At 37.1% G+C, this 23,713-nt stretch overlaps 4 protein-coding genes across 4 annotated transcripts; all 4 read left to right on the forward strand.

Annotated features, from left to right (window-relative positions):
- Positions 1-746: 746 nt before the first annotated feature.
- Positions 747-5,680, forward strand: LOC133992563 (UDP-glucuronosyltransferase-like). Its single transcript, XM_062431227.1, has 5 exons — positions 747-1,765; positions 3,140-3,271; positions 3,520-3,607; positions 3,813-4,032; positions 5,220-5,680. Exons 1-5 carry the CDS (start codon positions 905-907, stop codon positions 5,500-5,502), a joined length of 1,584 nt encoding a protein of 527 aa, XP_062287211.1. The 5' UTR covers positions 747-904; the 3' UTR covers positions 5,503-5,680.
- Positions 5,681-10,749: 5,069 nt separating this feature from the next.
- Positions 10,750-12,502, forward strand: LOC133992629 (granzyme B-like). The gene is made up of 5 exons (XM_062431315.1): positions 10,750-10,801; positions 10,878-11,025; positions 11,435-11,573; positions 11,904-12,164; positions 12,335-12,502. The coding sequence occupies exons 1-5, from the start codon at positions 10,750-10,752 to the stop codon at positions 12,500-12,502; spliced, it is 768 nt and encodes a 255-aa protein (XP_062287299.1).
- Positions 12,503-15,963: 3,461 nt separating this feature from the next.
- LOC133992800 (granzyme B-like) lies at positions 15,964-18,177 on the forward strand. The gene is made up of 5 exons (XM_062431552.1): positions 15,964-16,015; positions 16,210-16,357; positions 17,091-17,235; positions 17,559-17,819; positions 17,987-18,177. Exons 1-5 carry the CDS (start codon positions 15,964-15,966, stop codon positions 18,152-18,154), a joined length of 774 nt encoding a protein of 257 aa, XP_062287536.1. The 3' UTR covers positions 18,155-18,177.
- Positions 18,178-20,206: 2,029 nt separating this feature from the next.
- LOC133992802 (mast cell protease 1A-like) lies at positions 20,207-22,311 on the forward strand. The gene is made up of 5 exons (XM_062431554.1): positions 20,207-20,258; positions 20,386-20,533; positions 20,935-21,070; positions 21,401-21,661; positions 21,790-22,311. The coding sequence occupies exons 1-5, from the start codon at positions 20,207-20,209 to the stop codon at positions 21,949-21,951; spliced, it is 759 nt and encodes a 252-aa protein (XP_062287538.1). The 3' UTR covers positions 21,952-22,311.
- The last annotated feature ends 1,402 nt before the right edge of the window (positions 22,312-23,713 follow it).

Genomic DNA, 23,713 nt, shown 5'->3' on the forward strand with positions numbered 1-23,713 from the left:
GAGCCCTACAGTCACTTTCATAAGAGGTTTCCAGGGGTAAATTCCACAAATTACATTGTTTTGATGTTATCACCCCCTCCGAAGAGGACGGTGTCAGGTTCCTCCTACAAGAGGCTTTGCACGCCACTGGTCTCATTTTACAATGGTTGTAGGTATGTGTGTGCGTGCTGGTGTGTGTGACTAGAGAGGGTGAAAAAAAAGAGGGCAGTTTCAATAGCCCATTAAGCACGCATGTGTCTCTGTTTCCAGGAGAGTAGAGAAAGGAACAGCCAAAGTAAACAGAGACTTTACACGACTTTGCACTAATCACAGTTCAAGCTGGAAGCAGAGTCATCATGAGTTGCAACTCTAACCCTGATCTTTAGCCTACTGTTGAAAAAAACTAAACAAATAAGACTACAAACAGATATTGAACTTAAGTAAACTACATTTCATTAAAAAACTACTACTACTACTACTACTACTATTGGTATCACAAAAGTGTAAACAGTGTATTTATAGTACTTTTGCACTATTTTACATACCATGAGAAAAAACTGAATCACAACTTACAATATAAAAGGTGAAAGTTAATTTATGTCAATTGCAAACTGCAATTCATGTCAACTGTAAATGTGCCAAGTGTTAATGAATACACAAAAACAATAATCAAAGTCATGTTAGACAATGATTAACCGATTAAGTCAGACTGTTACACTTTACCACAAGTTCCACTGGGAATCTTGCTCTCCCCGTCTTCCTGTGGTTATGTAATAGCTTGTGTGATAACAGAGCTTGAACTTCCTACAGAATTTACACACTTACTCACTCACTCACGCACGCACCCACACACATAAAACCACCTCTTAACAACAGCCACAACTACTTCTTACAACAAGTCGGCTTGCAAACCAGAGAGGAGGCAATGAGCAGTGGGGTGTGGTTTCCTACACTGGGGCTGATGGCCTGGCTGTGCTGCCTCAGTCTGGGGCCCGTTCAGGGGGGGAAGGTGCTGGTTATGCCTGTGGACGGGAGCCACTGGCTTAGCATGAAGATTCTGGTGAAGGAGCTCACCCGCAGGGGTCATGAAGCTGTGGTCCTGGTACCTGAAAGCAGCCTGTTGATCCAAGGCTCGGAGAGCTACAGGACAGAGATCCACTCAGTGCCCTTTACCAAAGCTGAGCTGGACGGAAAATTCGACGAGCTCAAAGATGGAGTGTTCATCAAGCCACCACAATTCACAGATTTGTTTATCAATATGGAGCGTTTGGTTAACTTTACTTCTCTTCAGGTGACAGGTTGTGAGAGTTTGCTTAACGACAAACCTCTGATGAGTCGAATGCAGGGAGAGGGCTTCGATCTTGTGCTAACAGACCCCTTTCTTCCCTGCGGCACCATCCTGGCTCATGTCTTTTCCATTCCAGCTGTTTATTTCCTGCGTGGAATTCCATGCGAGTTGGATGCAAAGGCTAGACAGTGCCCTTCTCCTCCCTCCTACGTGCCTGTGGCTTACTCTGGTAATGTAAACACCATGACCTTCCCACAGAGAGTAAAGAACATGTTAATGCATCTTATGGAGTCCTACATGTGCCGCATAATATATGTCCACTTCGACGACCTGGTCAGCCGATTTTTGGGAGATAACATGACCTACAAGGATCTTTTAAGCCGTGGTGCCATCTGGCTTCTCAGATATGACTTTGTTTTTGAATGGCCCAAGCCTATCATGCCCAACATGGTTTTCATTGGAGGTATCAACTGTGCAAAGATAGCTCCTCTGCCAGAGGTGAGTATGTAAAGAATGTATGCCAGAGTGAACAAACATGCATCACATCTGGATTCACTTAAAGCAAATCAGATACTCTAGTTTTGTTTTGAGTCAGGCTAAAGTAAAACCCCTTAAACCGTGACATAATGAAATACAAAATCTGCAGTGAAAAACAGAGAAGTGTTCAGACATTACAACTTCAGAAAGTAAAGCTTTTATTTATCTGGAGAATCTATAACTCAATATTTTCCTCAGCAGTTAGACAAGACCAAAACTAAAAGGAAAGTAAATATTGAACTTAGATTTGACTCCACATGAATGTTGCTCCATGTCCACATGATCTGTAAATAGGTAGCTGTTTGCTAACGTTAGCCAAATAACTTTATAAGGTGATATTATGTCCAAGATATACACTAAGGTCGCTAAAATTATAATAAAATAAAAGAGACTAATGCAGCTTACAGTCTTAGTTGGATGTCTTTTTCGATGGCTTAAATATCTAAAAATACTTTAGTTTTTTGTGCAGTCAGGAACTATCAAAGTGTTTTTGGAAACACACATAATAAGTGCGAAAGGGACAGGAAACAGCTGTGTGAATGTACAGACCAGCACCTTGTTTCCTTGTATTATTTCATGTCCCATACATTAAAATACAGTGGGGACTTGTCAAGTATTTCCTTTATTTTGTATGGGGAAAGAAAGCCTTTACATTTTTGAATTGAAATACGGTGATAAATGTGTCAGGAGATATCTCAAGAATGAAAAACGGGTGAAATGATTCATTTAACTGTTAATTGTATTGATTCATTAATTTATTGATTAAACACTGTGAAAAAAAGGCTTTGTCAGCTATCCTGGAGTGTGATATCTGAATCATGAATGAAGCACATTCATGGACTATGATCTGTGTAGAGAGGAAGTGAGGGGCCCTTTTGTGTTGGCAGGTATCACATACTCAACAAAAGCACCAGATTTGTTGATAAAAGCACAAATAACATTTTATCTAGTGGATCTATACTACATAAAATGTTGAAGAAATTGATTCTCTTAGATATATTTCACCTCTGCTGCACATTTTAATGTTGTGAATGCCAAAGCCTGAAAAAACATTTATAATATATTATTGCAACATATCATATGGTATTTGCTGTGAGATTACACACACACACACACACACACACACACACACACACACACACACACACACACACACACACACACACACACACACACACACACACACACACACATACACACACAGTATATACTGTATATAAAGATTAACAATAAAGATCATCACTGCGGGTTTTCAATATAGTTTTTATACTTTAACTTCCATATTCTTTTTTTTTTGTTTTTCTAAAATTCAGTTTTGCTCTAACCTCCCTGCAGGACTTGAAGGAGTTTGTGGATGGGTCAGGAGACGACGGCTTTATTGTCTTTACCATGGGCTCAATGATCTCCAACATGCCTCAGGAGAAGGCTAAACAGTTCTTTGATGCTTTTCGGCAAATTCCACAAAGGGTAACAATGGCCTTAACAGTTTGAACCTTTTCACTCAGATTGACTCAAATCACCAACATCAGTCACTGCAACTTGCTACTGATTACATTTATTAGATGTGCCATTTGTTCTTTTCTTCCTCTTTTCTTTTCACAATCAACACCCTAGTCAGACTAAATTATACAACCTTATCCCCTGCCTTGCCTTGCTGTAAAAATGTCAAACATTCCATACATGAATAGTCTGTATATTTGTATTATACGTTTCAGGTTGTGTGGAGATACACTGGAGTGGTTCCTGATGACTTACCCAAGAACGTCAGACTTATGAAGTGGCTGCCTCAGAATGATCTCCTAGGTGTGTTATGGTTGAAAAGCGTGTGCTGCTATTGTGTCACAAATCATACCCTAATAATGAATCAAATGGTCATAGTAATAGATGTGTTGATGTATTTACACAACTTCAACATGATCATTTGGAAGCATTTTCTGGAAACACATTAAACGGATTATACCAAATGACCACGAATACCTATACTTATGGCTTTTCCTGTGCTCCTCAGCCCATCCCAAGGCTAAGGCCTTCATCACTCATGGAGGTACCCATGGTATCTATGAGGGTATCTGTAATGCTGTTCCCATGTTGATGTTTCCACTGTTTGGGGACCAGGGAGACAATGTACATCGCATGGTGGCCCGCGGTGTTGCAGTGAAACTCGCTATATATGATTTCACAACTGAAAGCCTGTTGGAAGCCTTAAATAAAATAATCCATGACAAAAGGTAAGACATCTGGATGTTAATTCAGCAGAATAAAGAAAAGAAAATCACTATTAAAGAAAATGTGCAAATAAGGCAGGCAGAAGAAAAACCTGAACTGACAAAGAAAAAAAAGATAAATAATGACTTTTGTTGTTATTTGTTCTGAGGATGAATTATGTTTATCTACATATTGGAATATAGCATATATTCCGTTATTTTTCTGCCCTGTCACTGCTCATTCATGGTCCACCCACATAGGAGTTTTCAGTTATGTTGTCTGATTAAACCTTTTATCTGGACTGTACAGGGACTCCTGTCTCTCCTGTTAGTTGTGTTGATGATTTGTGGAGTGTTGCACAGAAACAAAATGTATGTTTACTTTGAGTGTTTCATTCCAAACACATTGTTTCCTCACACAACATTTGCAAATCCAATTTTTTTTAAATGCATTTTTTGGATCAACTTATGACTTTATTAGTTAGTGACAGACAAGCACAAACATGACAGGAAACAAGGGGAGCGAGAGTTTGTCTCTTATTAACTTTTCCCTTGTTGAACAACTTTTTCTTTCACTGTTAATGTGAACAACAGAATAAAACTCTATTAATACCTTCCAGGAAAGACAAAAGACAAAATGTTTACTGATATCCCCGTGTTTAAATTATATGTAGTCTTTCCCCTCTACATGACATTCAGCTTTTCCCCCCTGCCTTTGAGAGTGGCCATTTGGAACCACTATAAACACATCCGATTACACAAAACATCATAGGACTTATTTATTCTCCAGTAAAACCTGTATAACATTACACCTCCATCATTCTGGGGTTTGGTGAACTGTTGAATGTAATTCCCAGTAGCATGAATAAGTGAAAACACCTGTGTGGTTGCACAGGGGCTTTAAAAACTACAATAATAAACTATTTGTGTAGGTATTTATATTAGTTATTAGACTGTAGATGTTTGTTGTTGCTGCTGTTGTTGTTAAGAGACAAGCAATTTTATTATTACCTAGAATAGTTTACCTACCTTGTCTTTAATTTTACATCTTACATCTTATTTGACATATTTATACTATAAACAGCATTGCAGTAAATATTAATGTGATGTATGTGAGAATATACTGTAGGTCTTCTGATTATCATTAACTGGAGATCATACCATTTACTATTTCTTTTTTAAAATTTCACCACAATGTTGTCTCTCCCCAGCTACAAGGACAAGATGGTGGAGTTGTCTCAGATACACCTGGACCGTCCTGTTGAGCCTTTAGACCTGGCAGTTTTCTGGACCGAGTTTGTCATGAGACACAAAGGAGCTGAACATCTAAGGGTGGCGGCATATGATCTGAACTGGATTCAGTACCACTGCCTGGATGTCATTGGCTTTCTTATCATAATTATCTTAACTATTCTCTGGGTGACACTCAAATGCTGCTTGTTCTGCACTCACAGGTGTTGCAGAAAGGGGACTGCAAAGAAAAAATCAGAGTAAAGTTTCTAAATGCAACATTTGTTTGGTTTTCTAAATTCTGTATTGAAGTGAATAATGAAGTCAAAACACTGCATTCCTTTTTGAGATTGATGTAGTGTAAGTACTGTATGTGTCTCTGTGTGTTTGACCTATGAAAAAGCAATCTTCAATGCTAATAAAATTTGTTTTTTTAACTAAATGGTCACAAAAATGTACTTAAAACTACTAGTAAAAACTACTAATTACATTTTAGGTAGTCCCTCTTTTTAAAGTTTCTGTTATCCAGTCCTCTGATTGATGAAAATGGTTTACGGAGATAATTTTGGTTATTAAGTGGTTGGAGTAATTCACTTTTAGCTTTTTAACTGTTTAATTATTAAATTAACACATGGTCTGACAGACTTTTCATGTAACTGAACACGTCAGGAGATATGACACCCTTTAGCAGCCATATTGGAGGTCCACAGCTCTTTGAAAAAGTTCCAAAGAACAGCTGATTAGCTTTCTGAACTGAAGCCCCAAAAGTTGATGTTTCACTTATAAAAGAGAGATAAAGTAAGATTAATTTGAGTTTTGCTTTTAGTCTAAACATCAATTGGACTGATACGTTTACATCATAAACTTACCTACTTAAAATCGGCTGACCAGGGTGCTATAATGTTAGTATATTTTACTAACAAGAGCTAACAACACATCCGAAACTTTAGAGCATGAACTAATCCAGAAGTTTTCAAAGTGAAGCGAAAAATTATTAAAATAGTTATCAAAAGAAGATCACATAGAAAAGCTGAAATGTGTGTGATTTGGTTAAGCTAAATGTTGAGTGTCTATGAGATCAAATAACATAATCATGCTTGGGGTCAGAGGACTTGTATGATAATCACCCAACTCTGCAGTTTTTCTAGCTCTTGTTATATGGAGTTTTATAAAGTATCAATCTCATCTCTCTCAAATGTGTCATTTTCAGTTGCTGAAAGCAAATGTTTTAAATGGAAAGGCTCTAAAAAACAAAACAAATACGTTTTGTGCTACGCCTGCATACACTTAACAGCAGATAGACAAAAATTAGTGACTAGATGTTGAACATAATGAAACTCAAGAGAGTCCTCAAGAGTAAGTGGATACAAAAGATGAGCAAAAAGTACAGTACTGTACTTACATTCATTAAATGGCCAGAAACACAACTCCAAATAGACGCTGGTGTCATCTGCCTGATGGATCTGTAGGTAACCATTATGGTCATGTCAGTGTTGTGTTAATAGCGCGTTTCTGCTGCCCCCAAGTGGCGTAAAGTATTTATTGCAGGTTTCAACCACAGCATTTGACTGACATATCTTTCTTCTTCGTTGCATCATCTTGAGGGATTAATCCCTGGTGAAGCAAGTGTAATACCTGGAAGCTGATTACTACAACTCTGCTGTCACGTTTTGCCAGACAGCAGTAGTTTTCAGGAATGTAGCAAAGCACACTTAAACGCTGTTATTAAGGAAGTCAAGGACTGTTAACTGTTGATGCAGGAATTTGAACCAATGACCTTTCAGTCACAGTTTTATTTCAGATCCTGAGGCCACTTGCCATAAAGTTAAAGCTGTGAAGAAACATCATCTAACAGCCAATCATATTGCCTCAAGAATATTTATGGGAGACAGCCTTGACTTTTCTCCACTCTGACTTCATCTCTTTGATTTATATGGAAGCTATGTAGATATACTGTAGCTTAAATTCTTCAATTCCCTGTGCTCCATCAACTTTGTAGCAGCTAAGCTCACCTACCAGAGACAGGGAAAGAAAATACATTTTATCTTGAATTTGACTGGGGTTGTATTGACTTCAGTGAAATTTACCTTCAATTCATCCAGCTCAGTTATATGAGCTAAATTGGAATAATCTTACACATGAATGCCTGGAAAGGAAATGTGTCCCAGAGTTTGTCATTATACACCACACAACAAAACTCTTCAATCGAATAAAAAATAGGGCTACTTTTGACATTCATACAGTGAAAAGTGTAAAATGTCAGGGATAGATTGTGAAATGTATCCTGAGGGTGAAGTCAGAATAAAGGACACGTTAGGACCTGCTCTATTTGTGATAGCTTTCTCAAATTTAAGGCATTAAAGTTTTTTATGTGCCTAACCAGCACAGACAAATGTCAAATAACTATGTAGTCTCGCAATTATTTGTACGGTTTTTATCATGATTATTATTAATACATTTATGCATTAGGATATGCCATCCCTTTTTTGTCACTGAGCAGAGTGTGACAGTAGGTCATGTACTGATGACATTGTGCCTGAAAATTAAATATTTGTTTATGATTTATGTCGATCAACTGCACACCAGATATTTTAATAGTACTACGTCTAGTATCATAGTTACCATTGCCATTGAGGTGAATGCACAGTAAAACTTGAACTACTGCAGTACTGTAAACTAATTGTCAATGCAAAGTGCCTCTATAGTCTTAGTTTGAATGTTGCTCCCTCCTCACTCACTACTGAAATAATAGTGATAGTAGCACTTGTATTGTTCACAGTCTGTGGTATACTGACACCACAGTAGTTGCAGATTGTTCTATGTTGGTTACCCTGCCTGTCTTCCTTGCAAAGGTTGGGGTAATGCTGGTGGAAACATTGTTGCTCTTCTAATACTCTGCACAGCTTCCTGTTTATAGGCTTCTGTGGGTTGCCTTAAATGCACTGCATGTGTACATCTTACATTTTCCATTTAATAATTTCTCTAAGCTACATTTAATAATATAGTCATATTAAGTGTCCGTCATTTGAAACTGAATGAGTTCATCTGAGTTCAACACATAATGAAACCAAAATTAATTTGTATTAGACTATGTACTGTTTGCACAGATTAGAAGCTGATGAATTGAAGACTGACTGCTGAGGGTGCCTGCCTGCTATCCCCAGCAAATCAATGGCTCAATTTCAAAATCCACCTGAGCCGTTCATGTTTCTGGAGAAAGTTGTCACCAACACTCTCGAATGAAATGAAAACAGCATGGCCTTATCATGATGGCCCCACTGAGCTCTTTCTATGGCAGCTGAGAAACTGTAATAGTACATAACCAATCCTGGTCTAATGTTACACTATAATGGAAAGCCCCTCCTCCATCAAAACCCCTAGCTGCACCTATTCAAAGGAATACTGGGAGAACATTGTCTGGACCATCTGTGCAAAATTGCTTTTTATACTGGTCCATTAAGACCAGTACTTGGCGAATCAAACCTTCTAGAAATCCCTAGAAAATCCCACAATCACAAAACCTGTTCATAACTCTACAGCACTCTGAGCACAATTTCCTCCGCTGCATAGTAATGTGCAGCTGTAAAACACATGTGTTGTGAATGTCACTGCCATCTGTGGGGTAATGTGTACTGTATAGACAGCTGTTACTGTCCTCCATGTGGCCTGAGGTCATCTGCTGCTGGTCTTTTAGAAGTTGGAAATTAGGCACATAATGAAAATGAAAAGGCTGCGTTTTTTAAACTATGCCACACAATTCAGTAACCTTCCTCAAATGTTCTCCATTTCTGACTATAATCTGGATGATCTTCTTTTTTTTCTTTAAAAAAAAGTTTATCATAATTGACAAAAGCTGTGCAGTAAAGTTAATCTCCCTAATACTGAGTTGAAGGCAATAACAACAAAATGTTTTCAACTTGACAAAAAACGGTCATGTGGAAAGTATTTGTTTTGATTTGTCCTCCCACTGGGGGTTGACAGCCATCCTTATAAATACTGACATTTTGTCAGATGCTAGAATATATGAATACTGGGCTGATCGTCATCACTCACAAATGCATCTCATGCAGACTGAAACATCTGTAGCTCCATCTGGTGTACAGTATAAAAAATACAACATGCTCTTTGATGCTTATCTTTTTTTTTTAAATCGAAAGACACTTGTGTGAAGGGTCAATCAGACATCATACGCCCAAATTCGTCTAATACAGCATGATGAGTCATACAAACACCCATTGGCATTTTCTTTAGTAAATGCTTACATGCTGGTTGTTGAAGGCATATTATTTTTCAGAAATTAGCAACTAATATTAAAAGCTTGAATGAACTTCTAATCATCCCTCTGCATATTACACCAAGATAGAGAAGTTGAGTGCATATCTACATTGTACTCGGTGACTATTACACATTACAGCCTTATTTGTGTTATTTTTAGGGACTTGTCTGATTTTCAGGCCATTATCAGATAGATTAACTGCTAATTAGACATCTTTCATTACTCATGATACTTTTCACTACAACATAGATACATAATACAGCAAATATAAGCATAAAGAGATTTACACTCAGTGACTCAGTTCCAGTGAGGAACAACTACAACAATGAAATGGATGCCACCACAAATGAGGTCAACAGACATAACTTGATTATCCCCGATCTGAAGGGTCTCGCTCATGCTGCAGAGAAAAAGGTGTGATCTTAGTTCCACTGTGCAAGAATGATTTAGACGCTTGCTCACAAAGTTTCCGTTGTGCAAATTGGAAGGTTGACTACAAAAGGTGATGGTGTGAAGCGTCAATCAGACATGATACGCCCAAATTTGTCCAAAACAGTATGATGAGTTATACAAACACTCAGTATTACTCAGTATTACACATTACAGCCTTATTTGTGTGTGTAGTGTGAAGTATGAAAACCTTTGCTCACACTGTGGTTAATGTGATGTTGATACAGTTTCCACATGGTCATTAACCACTTACCACCACTTTTTTCCTTTAGAGGAAATGCAGACCATGAATTAAAAGAATGAGTCAAGCATCTATAATTATTATTATTATCTAAATATGATCACTCATAGCTTATTACAAAAATATGATTTCTCAAAGGTTATTTTGAGGGACTTGTCTGATTTTCAGGTTAGTTGCAGATGGCTGAACTTCTGATCAGAAATATTTCATTCCTCATGATGTTTTTCACTACAACATAAAACCACAATACAGCAAATATAAGCACAAAGAGATTTACACTCTGTGAGTAGTGAAGAACTACAACAATGAGATGGATGCCAACACAAGTAAGAGGTTAACAGACATAACTTGATCATCCCAGATCTGAAGGGTCTCGGTCATGCTGCAGTGAAAAAGGTGTGATTTCAGTTCCACTGTGCTGCAAGAGTAATGTTGATGTTTGACCACAAAGTTTCGGTTGTGTGAGTTGTCAGGTTGACTACAAAAGGTGGTGGGGGCAGCAAAGCCAGACAGACTGTTCAACTTTTATTCCTGTACAACAACCATGATGCATGCATGTTGCCTTGTATTTGTCTTTCAGCTGCTCTCCATTTCTGGTAAGATCAGATGAAATGCTGAGGATTTTGTATGTTTCAATCAGTGTATTTACTTTACCCTGTCTCCTCATGTCAGCGGCTATGGAGAGCAGCATCGTGGGTGGTAGGGTCGCAAAGCCTCATTCCAGACCCTACATGGCATCACTGCAGGTCCATGGAAGCCATACATGTGGTGGGATACTTATTCGGGAGGACTTCGTCCTAACTGCAGCACACTGCAAAAAGTGAGTTTATTTTACATCAATGCAGTGAAATTAATTTTGTGGCATGCAATCTTTGGTGCAACAAGCAGAACACAGATGAACTTATTCTCAATTGGTCTGTATTTATTATTTCTAACAGATTTTAAATCATTTGTGACATATTATTGACACATCATGATATATGATATGACATACAGTATCTGCCCTAGCCTGAGGTTAAGGATGACACAATGAAATACTTCAATCATTCAATCAAAACTATTTTTACCACTGCATTAATGCAACAAACAATTTTGATTGACACTTTTTGTATACTAATTATTGCTTCAAGATGTTGATGTCTGTAAGTTCCTTAAAATGTCTTAAGTGTTAAGTATATGTGTACAGTACAGATAAATGATTTACATCATTTCTTTCTCATGGTTTTCAGGGATGAGCAAATGACAGTGGTACTTGGAGCACACAACATAATCAAGGAAGAGAAAAGTCAGCAAAGGATTAAAGTACTAAAGTACCATCCACATCCAACATTCAATGGAAAATATGATAATGACATCATGCTACTTGAGGTAAAATAAAATGCTGCATAAATTCATATTAAAGCTGCAATTATGTGTGTAAAAACTTAAACCTGGAAAGTATTTTGTATAATATTTAGCTGCAGTTAATGCCATCATTTCAATTTCATTTAATTTCATTTCACTTCAACTAAATCTGCACTAATTTCACATATTTGCAATGAAGCAGATGAGGATGTGGGAACTCAATGTTATAACTAAAATCTCAATGACGTTTTAAAAGGACGAACACAAACTGAAGTTTCTAATATATATGTTTACTGTGTTGTGCCACACAGTACAAAATAACAAATGAAGCTCTGACTCTGTTTTATTTCACAGTTAGAAAAGAATGCCACACTTAATAAGTACGTGAAGCCCATTGGACTACCTAAGAAAGATGGGAAAATTCCAGCCAACATCCAGTGTGCTGTTGCAGGCTGGGGCCTAACTGGAGACACAAGACATCGATCACCTGTTCTGAGGGAGGCCACGGAGATGATGCAATCCAGCTTTGAGTGCAAAAATATATGGGGAGAATACTTCAATGCTGATCACATGATATGCACCACATTTACCAAAAAGAAGGGAGGGATTTGTCAGGTGATCAAACAGACTAACAAATAAACCTCTAACTATTAAATATAACAAAATACACCTTAATGCTGCTAACAGGAAATCATATTACAAACTTGTTTCCTTTATTCATGAAAAACTGATGTAATCTTTTCATGGACTACTAAATCATGTATTTCTGTTGTCTTTTTCTTCAGGGTGATTCGGGTGGACCACTTATCTGCAACACCAAACCTCAGGGGATAACAGCTTTCACCTTCACAGATGATTGTAATGATCCCAGGTATCCCCATGTCTTCACTAAAGTCCACACTTTTCTACCGTGGATTAAGAAAGTGATGCAGGGATTGGGGGATGCTGAATGAGCCAGAGCTGCTAATCAGAGGCCAAGAATACTGCCCTTTTTTCTCTTTATTATTGAATAATATAAGCAAATATTAAGGAAATCAATCTGTTTAAAACATGTATAAAGCTTATATGTGTGATTGTTTTACATGTAAGAAATAAAAATATGATTGAATGCATTATTTTAAAATGTGGGGATCAATATTTTATCACAAATTTTACACCATACGTTCATCTGCCTATGATCTTTAACACCATGTAAGTTTTGCCATTTGTGCATATACATTTGCTAATTTTTCTAAACTAATTGATAATCCAATGTTTTTTTGACACACGTTTGAATCTTAGAGTTAATATTAAAGTTAGACCATACAGACACGTTCAGAGGGTTTTTTTATTAAGGAAAAATACCAGCAAAAATGCGGTGGGTTGTGTGTGGGGTCAGGTTAGGGCTGCAGCTATCCATTATTTTTGTAATCGATTATTACATCGATTAATCGAGTTATCAAATAAATTCTTTTGCCTAATTAAATAGCTCTGTCACTGAAAATGAACAATCAATTGGGTTTTACTCCTGGACATTCCTTTTTAAAATAAAAACCCATTTATTGCATTTAGTGCATTTAACTTCAGTGCCTTCTGAAACAAATAAATTAAAATAATAATACAGTAAAGTCAAATGACTTTGAAACAGGACATATTTAAGATGTATAACTTAGACAAAGGCTATTTGGTCTGAACATTCCATTTTTACATCAAAACTAAACCTATTTATTGCATTTAGTGCATTTAACTTCAGTGCCTTCTGAAAGAAATACATGAACTTACTTACTTTTAGTGTGACCGATTTTAACTTTTGCCTTATGAGACTACCTTACAAATTAAGTGCACTAGATTTCATCAGTCCTCCTGCCTCAGACTTTCAGTGTAGACATCTGAGATCAACCTCCACCTGCTCCTCTCCTCGTCTCCTACTGCTGACTGTGAGATCTCAGCAGGTAGAAGCTGATAGTTCACTAACTACAACAAGCTTAATGATCCACACGGTGACGTTAGAAAAAGGAGACGTGACGGGCAAATAAGCGATAGAAAACCGATCGTTTTGTATGTGTGTGTGTGTGTGTGTGCGTGCGTGCGTGCGCGAGCGCGCCGTGTCGTCCCCGACTACATGCGGCACACACTTTGTAGTTTTCTCTAGTAAACTGCTCCGCAACATAGCGAGTGACGCGATGTGCGTCAACCATCCGCGTAAAACACAAGCAGAGCATAATGCAAGTGAAATGAATAAAACTAAGCTTCGATTCATGAAAAATTGCCTCGATCATTTTTTGTGTAATCGTTTAAGCCCCAAGTCAGGTATCTACATATGTGAGTAAGTCTGTTGGTTAAATTGTGTTGTAAAAGCCCACAGGCAGTGTTAAAGTGAGACCATACAGACACATTCAGAGGGGGTTTCATTAAGGAAAAATACCAGTGAAAATGTGGTGGATTGTGTGGGGGGTCAGGTATCTATATATGTGAGTAAGTCTGTTAGTTAAATTGTGTTGTAAAAGCCCACAGGCATCATGGTCAAACCACAGGAAACTGCTGCTGTGCTCATGGTTTGTCAGACATAGTGCAAGCTTTTGAAGTTGGACTGTTTTCTGTGAAACCCTTCATCTGAAGAGAAAGTGAAAGAGGTGTGTTGTTTTAATGGAATGGTTCACCATAAAATGAAAACATTTGTACTTCACGACTGAATTGTTATTTTGAAATGAAAAGCCCTTTCACCAATATTATCATCACAGCATTGTGATTTATTAGTGTTATTTCGTATAATGGAAATAAAGGCAGGAAATGCAACACTAACCTCAACATTAAGACCAATACTTGGCATATCAAACCATCTAGGAATCTCTAAAAAACTTAAACAATCACAAAACCTGTTTATAAGCCTACATGAAACCAGTTTCCTCCATGACAAAGTAATGTGCAGCTGGAGAACACAAGCATTGTGAATGTCACTGCCATCTGTAGTGTGATGTAGTGTACCGTACAGCAAGTTTAACATGTCACTGTCCTCCACGTACCCTAAGATCATCTGCTGCTGGTCTTTAGAGGTTGGACATTAGGCCCATAATAATAGTGGCAATGCTGCTTTTTTAAAACAACGCCACACAATTCAGTAACCTTCCTAGAATTTTCTCTATTTCTTACTATAATCTGTAAGATTTTTTTTTAATGAGCTTAGATCCTAATTGACAAAAGCTGCACAATAAAGTTATTCTCCCTAACACTGAGTTGTAGGCAATAACAACAGCAAAATGTCTTCAACTTGAAAATAAAAAGTCAATTGGACATTATTTTGACCTTTTTTGTCCCACTAGGTAACATTGAGGGAGGTGACAGCGATCCTCATAAATACTAACATTTTACCAGATGCTACAATATATGAGGGCTGGGCTGATCTTCATCTCTCAATAATGCATCTCATGTAGACTGAAACATCTGTAGCTCCATCTGGTGTACAGTAGAATGAATACAACATGCTCTATGATGCTTATTATCTGTCTTGTGAAGACAATGCTGCTCTTTTTTATTTCATATTTTTAAAGACACTTGTGTTAAGGGTCAATCAGACATCATACGTCCACATTCGTCCAAAACAGTATGATGAGTCACACAAACACCCATTGGCATTTTCTTCAGTAAATGCTTACTTGTTGAAAGCATTTTTTTTTCTTGGAAATTAGCAACTAATATTAAAAGCGTGAATGAACTTCTAATCATCCCCCTGCATATTACACCAAGATAGAGAAGTCCAGTGCAGATCTACATAATAATCAGTGAGTATTACACATTATGGCCTTATTTGTGTGTGTAGTGTGAAGTATGAAAACCTTTGCTCACACTGTGGTTAATGTGATGTTAATACAAACTTTCTACATGGTCTTTAACCACGTACCACCACTCTTTTCCTTTAGAGGAAATGCAGACCATGAATAAAAATAATTAGTCAATAATAGCAATAATAATATTGATTCTTATCATCTAAATATGATCACTCATAGCTTATTACAGAAATATGATTTCTCAAAGGTTATTTTGAGGGACTTGTTTGATTTTCAGGCCAGTAGCAGATGGATTAACTGCTAATTAGAAATCTTTCATTAATCATGATATTTTTCACTACAACATACAACCACAATACAGCAAATATAAGCACAAAGAGATTTACACTCTGTGAGTAGTGAGTAACTACGACAATGAGATGGATGCCAACACGAGTAAGAGGTTAACAGACATAACTTGATTATCCCAGATCTGAAGGGTCTTGCCCATGCTGCAGTGAAAAAAGGTGTGATCTCAGTTCCACTGTGCAAGAATGATTTGATGTTTGACCACAAAGTTTCCGTTGTGCAAGTTGGAAGGTTGACTACAAAAGGTGGTGGGGGCAGCAAAGCCAGACAGACTGTTCAACTTTTATTCCTGTACAGCAGCCATGATGCATGCATGTTCCCTTGTATTTGTCTTTCATCTGCTCTCCATTTCTGGTAAGATCAGGTGAAATTTCTTTTAAAATGATTGAAAAATGACTCTAACTTTTAAATAAGCCTTAATAATGGATAATTATTAGTTTGGATAAAAGCATATTTTGTCTCTAGTATCTATTTGTAAAAATGTGGCTGCTGAAGAATTTTGTATGTTTCAATCAGTGTATTTGTTTTACCCTGTCTCCTCATCTTAGCGGCTATGGAGAGCGGCATCGTGGGTGGTAGGGTTGCAAAGCCTCATTCTAGACCCTACATGGCATCACTGCAGGTCGGTGGAAACCATACATGTGGTGGGATACTTATTCGGGAGGACTTCGTCCTAACTGCAGCACACTGTAAACCGTGAGTTTATTTTATATCACTGCAGCAGCATAAAGTAAAATGAATTTTGTGGCATTCAATCTTTGGTGCTACGAGCAGCACAAGGATTAAATGATTCTCAATATGCCTGTGTTTATTATTTCTAATATATGTTAAATGATTTGTTACATATGAAGCATCATGATATATGATAAGACAAGCAGTATCTGCCCTAGCCTGAGGTTTTTTGATTGACACTTTTTGTATACTAATTTTGCTTCAAAGTTTTGATGTCTGTAAGTTCCTTACGTCTTAAGTGCTAAGTATATGTGTACAGTGTAGTGGAGAAATACTTTTCATTATATACATATGCATTTTAGTATTCTGTTAACCTGTGTTAGGCCTTGTTAGCATGTCCTAGTGTATCTCTCGCATAGTGTGTGTGAAAGGGCTGTGGACTGGGCTCCCACTAAGGCACTGATAAGACACCACCTGTGAGGCCTTGTTATGTCTTAGAAGAATGGGCTGATTCTCAGAGAAGTGTGGGATGAGCCGAAAGAGATTATAACTTTGGTTCTGTTTCTTTATACAGGCAGTTCTCTGTACAATACCTTATGTGTACTGTGTGCTGAACTCATCTTGTACAAGATATATTAAAATACTAGTTTGTGATTTAAATTCATTTACTGGACTCTTGATTTTGTGTCTCACTCTTTATTAAGGAAATCTCCATAACAACAGTACAGATAAATGATTGACATTATTTTTGTCCCAGGGGTGTCAGACCTCAGCAATTGACGGTGGTACTTGGAGCACATGACATAACCAAGAAAGAGAAAAGTCAGCAAAGGATTCAAGTGAAGTACCATCCACATCCGAAATACAATGGACAATACGATTATGACATCATGCTACTTGAGGTAAACTAAAATTCTGTAAAAGTTCATATCAAAGCTGCACTTATGTGTTTAAAAACTGAAACATGGAAGGTATTTAACTGCAGTTAATGCTGTTGTTTCAGTTTCATTTTCATTTTCATTTTTTCAGTGTGTCTTCTATCTGATTTAACACATAATTTCACACATTTGCAATGAAGCAGATGAGGATGTGGAAACTCGATATTATAGCTAAAATCTCAATAAAGCCTTACGAACACACACTGAAGTTTCTAATAGATATGTTTACTGTGTTGTGCCACACAGTACAAAATAACAAATGATGCTCTGACTGTTTTCTTTCACAGTTAAAAAAGAATGCCACACTTAATAAGTATGTGAAGCCCATTGGACTACCTAAGAAAGATGGGAAAATTCCAGCCAACATCCAGTGTGCTGTTGCAGGCTGGGGCCTAACTGGAGACACAAGACATCGATCACCTGTTCTGAGGGAGGCCACGGAGAAGTTGCAATTCAGCTTTGAGTGCAAAAATATATGGAGAGAATACTTCAGTGCTGATCACATGATATGCACCACATTTACCAAAAAGAAGGGAGGGGTTTGCCAGGTGATTAAACAGACCAACAAACAAACTACCAACTATTAAAGACAACAAAATACACCAATAATGCTGCTAACAGAACATTATGCAAATTAGTTTCCTTTATTCATGAAAAACGGATGTAATCTTTTCCAATTACTAAATCAAATATTTCTGTTGTCTTTTTCCTACAGGGTGATTCTGGTGGACCACTTATCTGCAATACCAAGCCACACGGAATAACAGCTTTCACCTTCAGAGATGATTGTAATAATCCCAAGTATCCTCATGTCTTCACGAAAGTCCACGCCTTTCTACCGTGGATTAAGAAAGTGATGCAGGGATTGGGGGATTCTGAATGAGCCAGAGCTGCTATTCAGAGGCTAAGACTACTGCCCCTTTTCTCTCTTATTGAATAATGTAAGCAAACATTAAGAAAATCAATTACTTTTTGAAAAACAAACCATGAAGTTTTAAATTTGAGAAATAAAAATACAATTGAACATGTAATTTAAAATCTGGGGGATGAGTATTTTATCACAACATTTATACTGTACATCCATTTGCAGATATTCTTTAACACTATGTTAAAAACCTATCTTTAAATTTTGGAATTGTTCCCTTATGCAAATTCTTGTGTAAGTTTGGTCATCTATGCATACACTTCTGTTTATTTTTCTAAACCAGTTGACAATCCAATGTTTTTGTGAAACGCGTTTGAATCTTACAGGAAATATAAAAGTTAGACCATACAGACACATTCAGAGGGGTTTTCATTAAGGAAAATACCAGTGAAAACATGGTGGGTTGTGTGGGCAGTCAGCATATCTACATATGTGAGTAAGTCTGTTAGTTAAATTGTGTTGTAAAAGCCCACAGGCATCATGGTCAAACCACAGGAAACTGCTGCTGTGCTTGACGTTTGTCAGTCATAGTGCAAACTTTTGAAGTTGGACTGTTTTCTGTGAAACCCTTGTTCTGCAGAGAAAGTGAAAGAGGTATGTTGTTTTAAAGGAATAGTTCACCAAAAAATGAAAAAAATAGTCCTTTGTGACTGATTTGTTACTTTGGGATGAAAAGTCCTTTCCCCAATATTGTCAAAAAAGCATTGTGATTCATCATTCTTATTTCTTATAATGGAAATAAAGGCAGGAAATGCAAAGTTAACCTTAACATTTTCTGTGTAACCTTTCTTCTGTGAAGCTCGACATGTTACTGCCCTCCACTTACCCTTCGGTCATCTGCTGCTGGTCTTTTCGAGATTGGAAATCAGGCTCATAGTAAAATTGGAAATGATGCTTTTAATACCCCTCAATTCAGTAACCTTCCTTTTACTTTCTCTATTTCTGACTATTATCTTGACAACGGCAGCATTTTTCAACTTGACAATGAAAGGCCAAGTGGACAGCATTTTTTTGATCGGTCATCAAAAAGATGACAGCCATTCTCATAAATACTAACATTTTGCCAGATGTTTTCATATAATATATGAGTACTGGGCTGATCCTCATCTCTCACAAATGTTTCTTATACACCTTGAAACATCTATAGCTCCATCTAGTGTACAGTAGAAAGAATACAATATGCTGTTTGAGGCTTATTATCATTCTTGTGAAAACATTGCCACTCTTTTCTTATTACATATTTTAACTGATTTCAACTCATCTTTTTTTAAATTGAAAGACACTTGGGTGAAGTCTCAATCAGACATCATTCATCCAAATGCAGGTCTACATTGTACAATGTAGGCCTGCGTAGACCTCCAGTAAACAAGTGCCTGGGCTTATTAGGCTCCGTCATGTTGCATGCTTGGTTTTAAGATTGAATTAAAATATTGCAGTATAAAATTCTAACTTGGGCTATCTGTTGAAAAGCAATGCAATTAATGCTGGCAATCCTGAATTCTGAAAAAAAAATCAAAGAAATTACAGCCTTATTTGTGTGTGTAGTTCAGTATGTGAGGTGTGAATACCTTTTTTTGTATTGTGATTAATGCAGTGTTAATACACAGTTTTCATATGGCCATGAATCTCTCACCACACTTTTTTTGAATTAATTAAAACGAGAAGGATTTAATAAATTAAATGGTTTTAATCCAAGCAGACTTCACCAGTGACACTAAACAGAGGTTGAACCGTAGAAGCAGTTTATGGCCTCCCCTTTTCCCCTTTTTTCACTACAACATAAATCCATAATCCAGCACAAATGAGGTCAACAGACATAACTTGATCATCTCAGATCTGATGGGTCTCACTCATGCTGCAGTGAAAAAGGTGTGATCTCAGCTCCACTGTGCAAGAATGATTTTGACACCTGCCCCCAAAGTTTCCATTCTGCAAGTTGTCAGCTTGACTACAAAAGGTGGTGGTGGCAGCAAAGCCAGACTGTTCAACTTGTATTCCTGTACAGCAACCATGATGCATGGGTATTGCATTATATTTGTCTTTCAGCTGCTCTCCATTTCTGGTAAGATCAAATACAATTCCTTTCAAATAATTGTTTTGTCTCTAGTCTCAATCTGTAATAATGTGGCTGCTGAGGACTTTGGATGTTGTAATCAGTATATTTATTTTACCCTGTTTCCTCATGTCAGGGGCTATGGAGAGTGGCATTGTGGATGGTAAGAAAGTAAAACCTCATTCCAGACCCTACATGGCATCACTGCAGGTTGATGGAAGCCATAAATGTGGTGGGATACTTATTCGGGAGGACTTCGTCCTAACTGCAGCACACTGCAAACTGTGAGTTTATTTTACATCAGTGCAGCAGCATAAAGTGAAATGAATTGTGTGGCATGAAATCCTTGGTGCCACGAGTAGCATAAGGATTAAATGATTCTCAATAAGCCTGTGTTTATTATATCTAATAGATTTTAAATGATTTGTGACATATTAATGATACATCATAATATATTATATGACATGTAGTATCTGCCTTAGGGTAAAGAATGAAATAAAATGAAATACTTCACCCCTAAATCATTTTCTTAAAACTATTGTTTGCCACTGCATTAACATTTCTATTGACGCTTTTTAGCTTTTCCAGTAATTATTGCTTTAAACTTGTAATGTTTGTACTTTACAAAGTTATTAGTGTTAAGTATAGGTTAATAATTACATATTTTTTGTCCCATGGTTGTCAGGGATGAGCAAATGACAGTGGTACTTGGAGCACACGACATATCCAAGAAAGAGAAAAGTCAGCAAAGGATTGAAGTGGAGTACCATCCACATCCGAAATTCACTGGAGAATTTGATAATGACATCATGCTACTTAAGGTAAATTAAAATTCTGTAAATGTTCATATCAAAGCTGCACTTGTGTTTAAAAACTGAAACCTGGAAAGTATTTTGTATAATATTTAGCTGCAGTTAATGCCATCATTTCAATTCTGTTTGTTTGTGTCTTTTTTCTGATTTAACACTGCAGTAATTTTACACATTTGTAATGAAATAGATGAGGATATGGGAACTTGATGTTATAGCTAAAATCTCAAGAAAGCCTTAAAAAGACGAACACAAACTGAAGTTTCTAATAGGTATGTTTACTGTGTTGTGCCACACAGTGCAAAATAACAAATGATGCTATAACTTGGTTTTCTTTCACAGTTAGAAAAGAAAGCCACGCTTAATAAGTATGTGAAGACTATTGGACTACCTAAGAAAGACGAGAAAATTCCTGACAACATCCAGTGTGCTGTTGCTGGCTGGGGCCAAAAAGGAAAAAAGAAACTTCCAACACACATACTGAGGGAGGCCACGGAGAAGACGCAATCCAGCAATGAGTGCACAAAAATATATGGAGAATACTTCAATGCTGATCACATGATATGCACCGCATTTACCAAAAAGAAGGGAGGGTTTTGTCAGGTGATCAAACAGACCAACAAATAAACCACAACTAGTATTAAATATACAAACTTATTTCCTTTATTCATGAAAAACTGATGTAATCTTTTCATGGACTACCATGTGTTTCTGTTCTATTTTTCGTATAGGGTGATTCTGGTGGACCACTTATCTGTAACACCAAGCTTCAGGGGATAACAACTATGACCAGGGAATGCAGTAATCCCAAATTGCCCCATGGTTCCACTAAAATCCAGGCCTTTCTACCTTGGATGAAGAAAGTGATGCAGGGATTTGGGGACACTGCATAATTCAGAACAGCGATTCAGGAGGCCAAGAATATTGCCCTTTCTTCTCTTCATTATTACGCAAACATTAAGAAAATCAATTAGTTAAAAAAATGTATATGTAAAAAACGTGTTTGAATGTTTTACATGTGAGAAAAAAATCAATTTTATGCATTATTTAAAATTGGGGAAAACATTTAAATTTAAAATAAAACTTATGCTTACTTACTTCTGCCACCTGCCTATGTTCTTTAATACTATGTTAAAAGCCTAAAAGCAAGTTTGGTCTGCTTTGAATATGCTTTTGTTTATTTTTCTAAGTCAGTTAATAATCCAATGTTTTTATGACATATGTTTGAATCTTACTGCAAATAAAAAAGTTACAGACTACAGACACAGTCGAAAGGGTTTTCATTAAAGGAGAAATGGCAGTTAAAACGTGTTGGGGTGTGTGGGCGGTCAGGTATCAAAGTATGCGAGAAAGTCTGTTGGTTAATTTGTCTTGTAAAAGCCCACAGGCATCATGTTCAAACCACAGGAAACTGCTGTCACGTTCAGTGATTGTCAGACATCGTGCCAACTTTGGAAGATAAACCAATTTCTGTCTTTGAAGCCCATCACCTGCACAGAAAGCGAAAGAGATGTGTCGTTTAAAAGGATTGGTTCACCATTAAATGAAAACCTTAGTCCTTCATGACTGAATTAAAAGACTTTTTAAAAAATCAGTTTGGATGATAATTGACAACAGTCATACTGTAAAGTTCAAGACTCAGTTGTAACCAATAACAATGGCAAAATGTCTTCAACTTGACAATAGAAAATCAAGTGGACGCTATTTGTTTATGTTCTATCGTGCTGCTTGGTAACAACTGTAGCGGACACAGCATCAGTACGGCTCAGAACATCATCTGGTCAGAGTCACCTTTGACCCTGAGATGAGTAAATTGGACCAGGTTTGATATAGAGACTGACACGGTCTCTATCTTGGACAAACAAAGATCCATTAACATTCCATGGAGCAACCCAAAATGACAAGAACTACATAAAAGTAACAAAAGACAGATTTTGGTGTCTCCTTCGGACGTCATAACTTATCGGAGAGACTTCACTCCCCCTTTCTACCATGAGATTGACCGTCATAAATTAAAAGACACTGCACATTCCCGACTTCCCTCTCTGTGTCTCCTGAAACCACACAGAGAATGAAAGTTAGAAAATGTGTTAAAAACTTAAACAAGAACGTCTTAGTAAATAGTATGGTTTAAACAACACCAATTACTTATATCAGTATCAATTACCTCAAACAACCAATTCAATATTTCCGGAAGCTTTCCGGGGGTGTCCCCGATTACGAGAGCTATTTTTAATATGTTTAAATATCTTGTAATATCTATAATTTGCTACACAACCTAATGGGAGTTGACAGCCATCCTCAAAAATATTAACATTTTACCAGACACTTTCATACAATATATGAGTATTGGGCTGATCCTCATCTCTCACAAATGTATCTTATGCACCCTGAAACATCTGTGGCTCCATCTGGTGTACAGTAGAAAGAATACAACATACTCTATAAGGCTTTTTATCTGTCCTGTGAAGACATTGTTGCTACACTTAAGCATACGCTTGTTTGGTTTAAAGCGCTTCTTGCTTTTCCGATCTCTTAAAACCCACAGTTTTAAACTTCTGTTGCTTTAGCTCTATTGTTAGCTCCGGTTAGCTCCACAGCTAATCTTGGTTAGCGGTTAGCCATGGCTTCTCTCCCCTCTTCTCACTCTTCTGC

The sequence above is a fragment of the Scomber scombrus genome, chromosome 13 (assembly GCF_963691925.1).
Source record: "Scomber scombrus chromosome 13, fScoSco1.1, whole genome shotgun sequence".
NCBI lineage: Eukaryota > Metazoa > Chordata > Actinopteri > Scombriformes > Scombridae > Scomber > Scomber scombrus.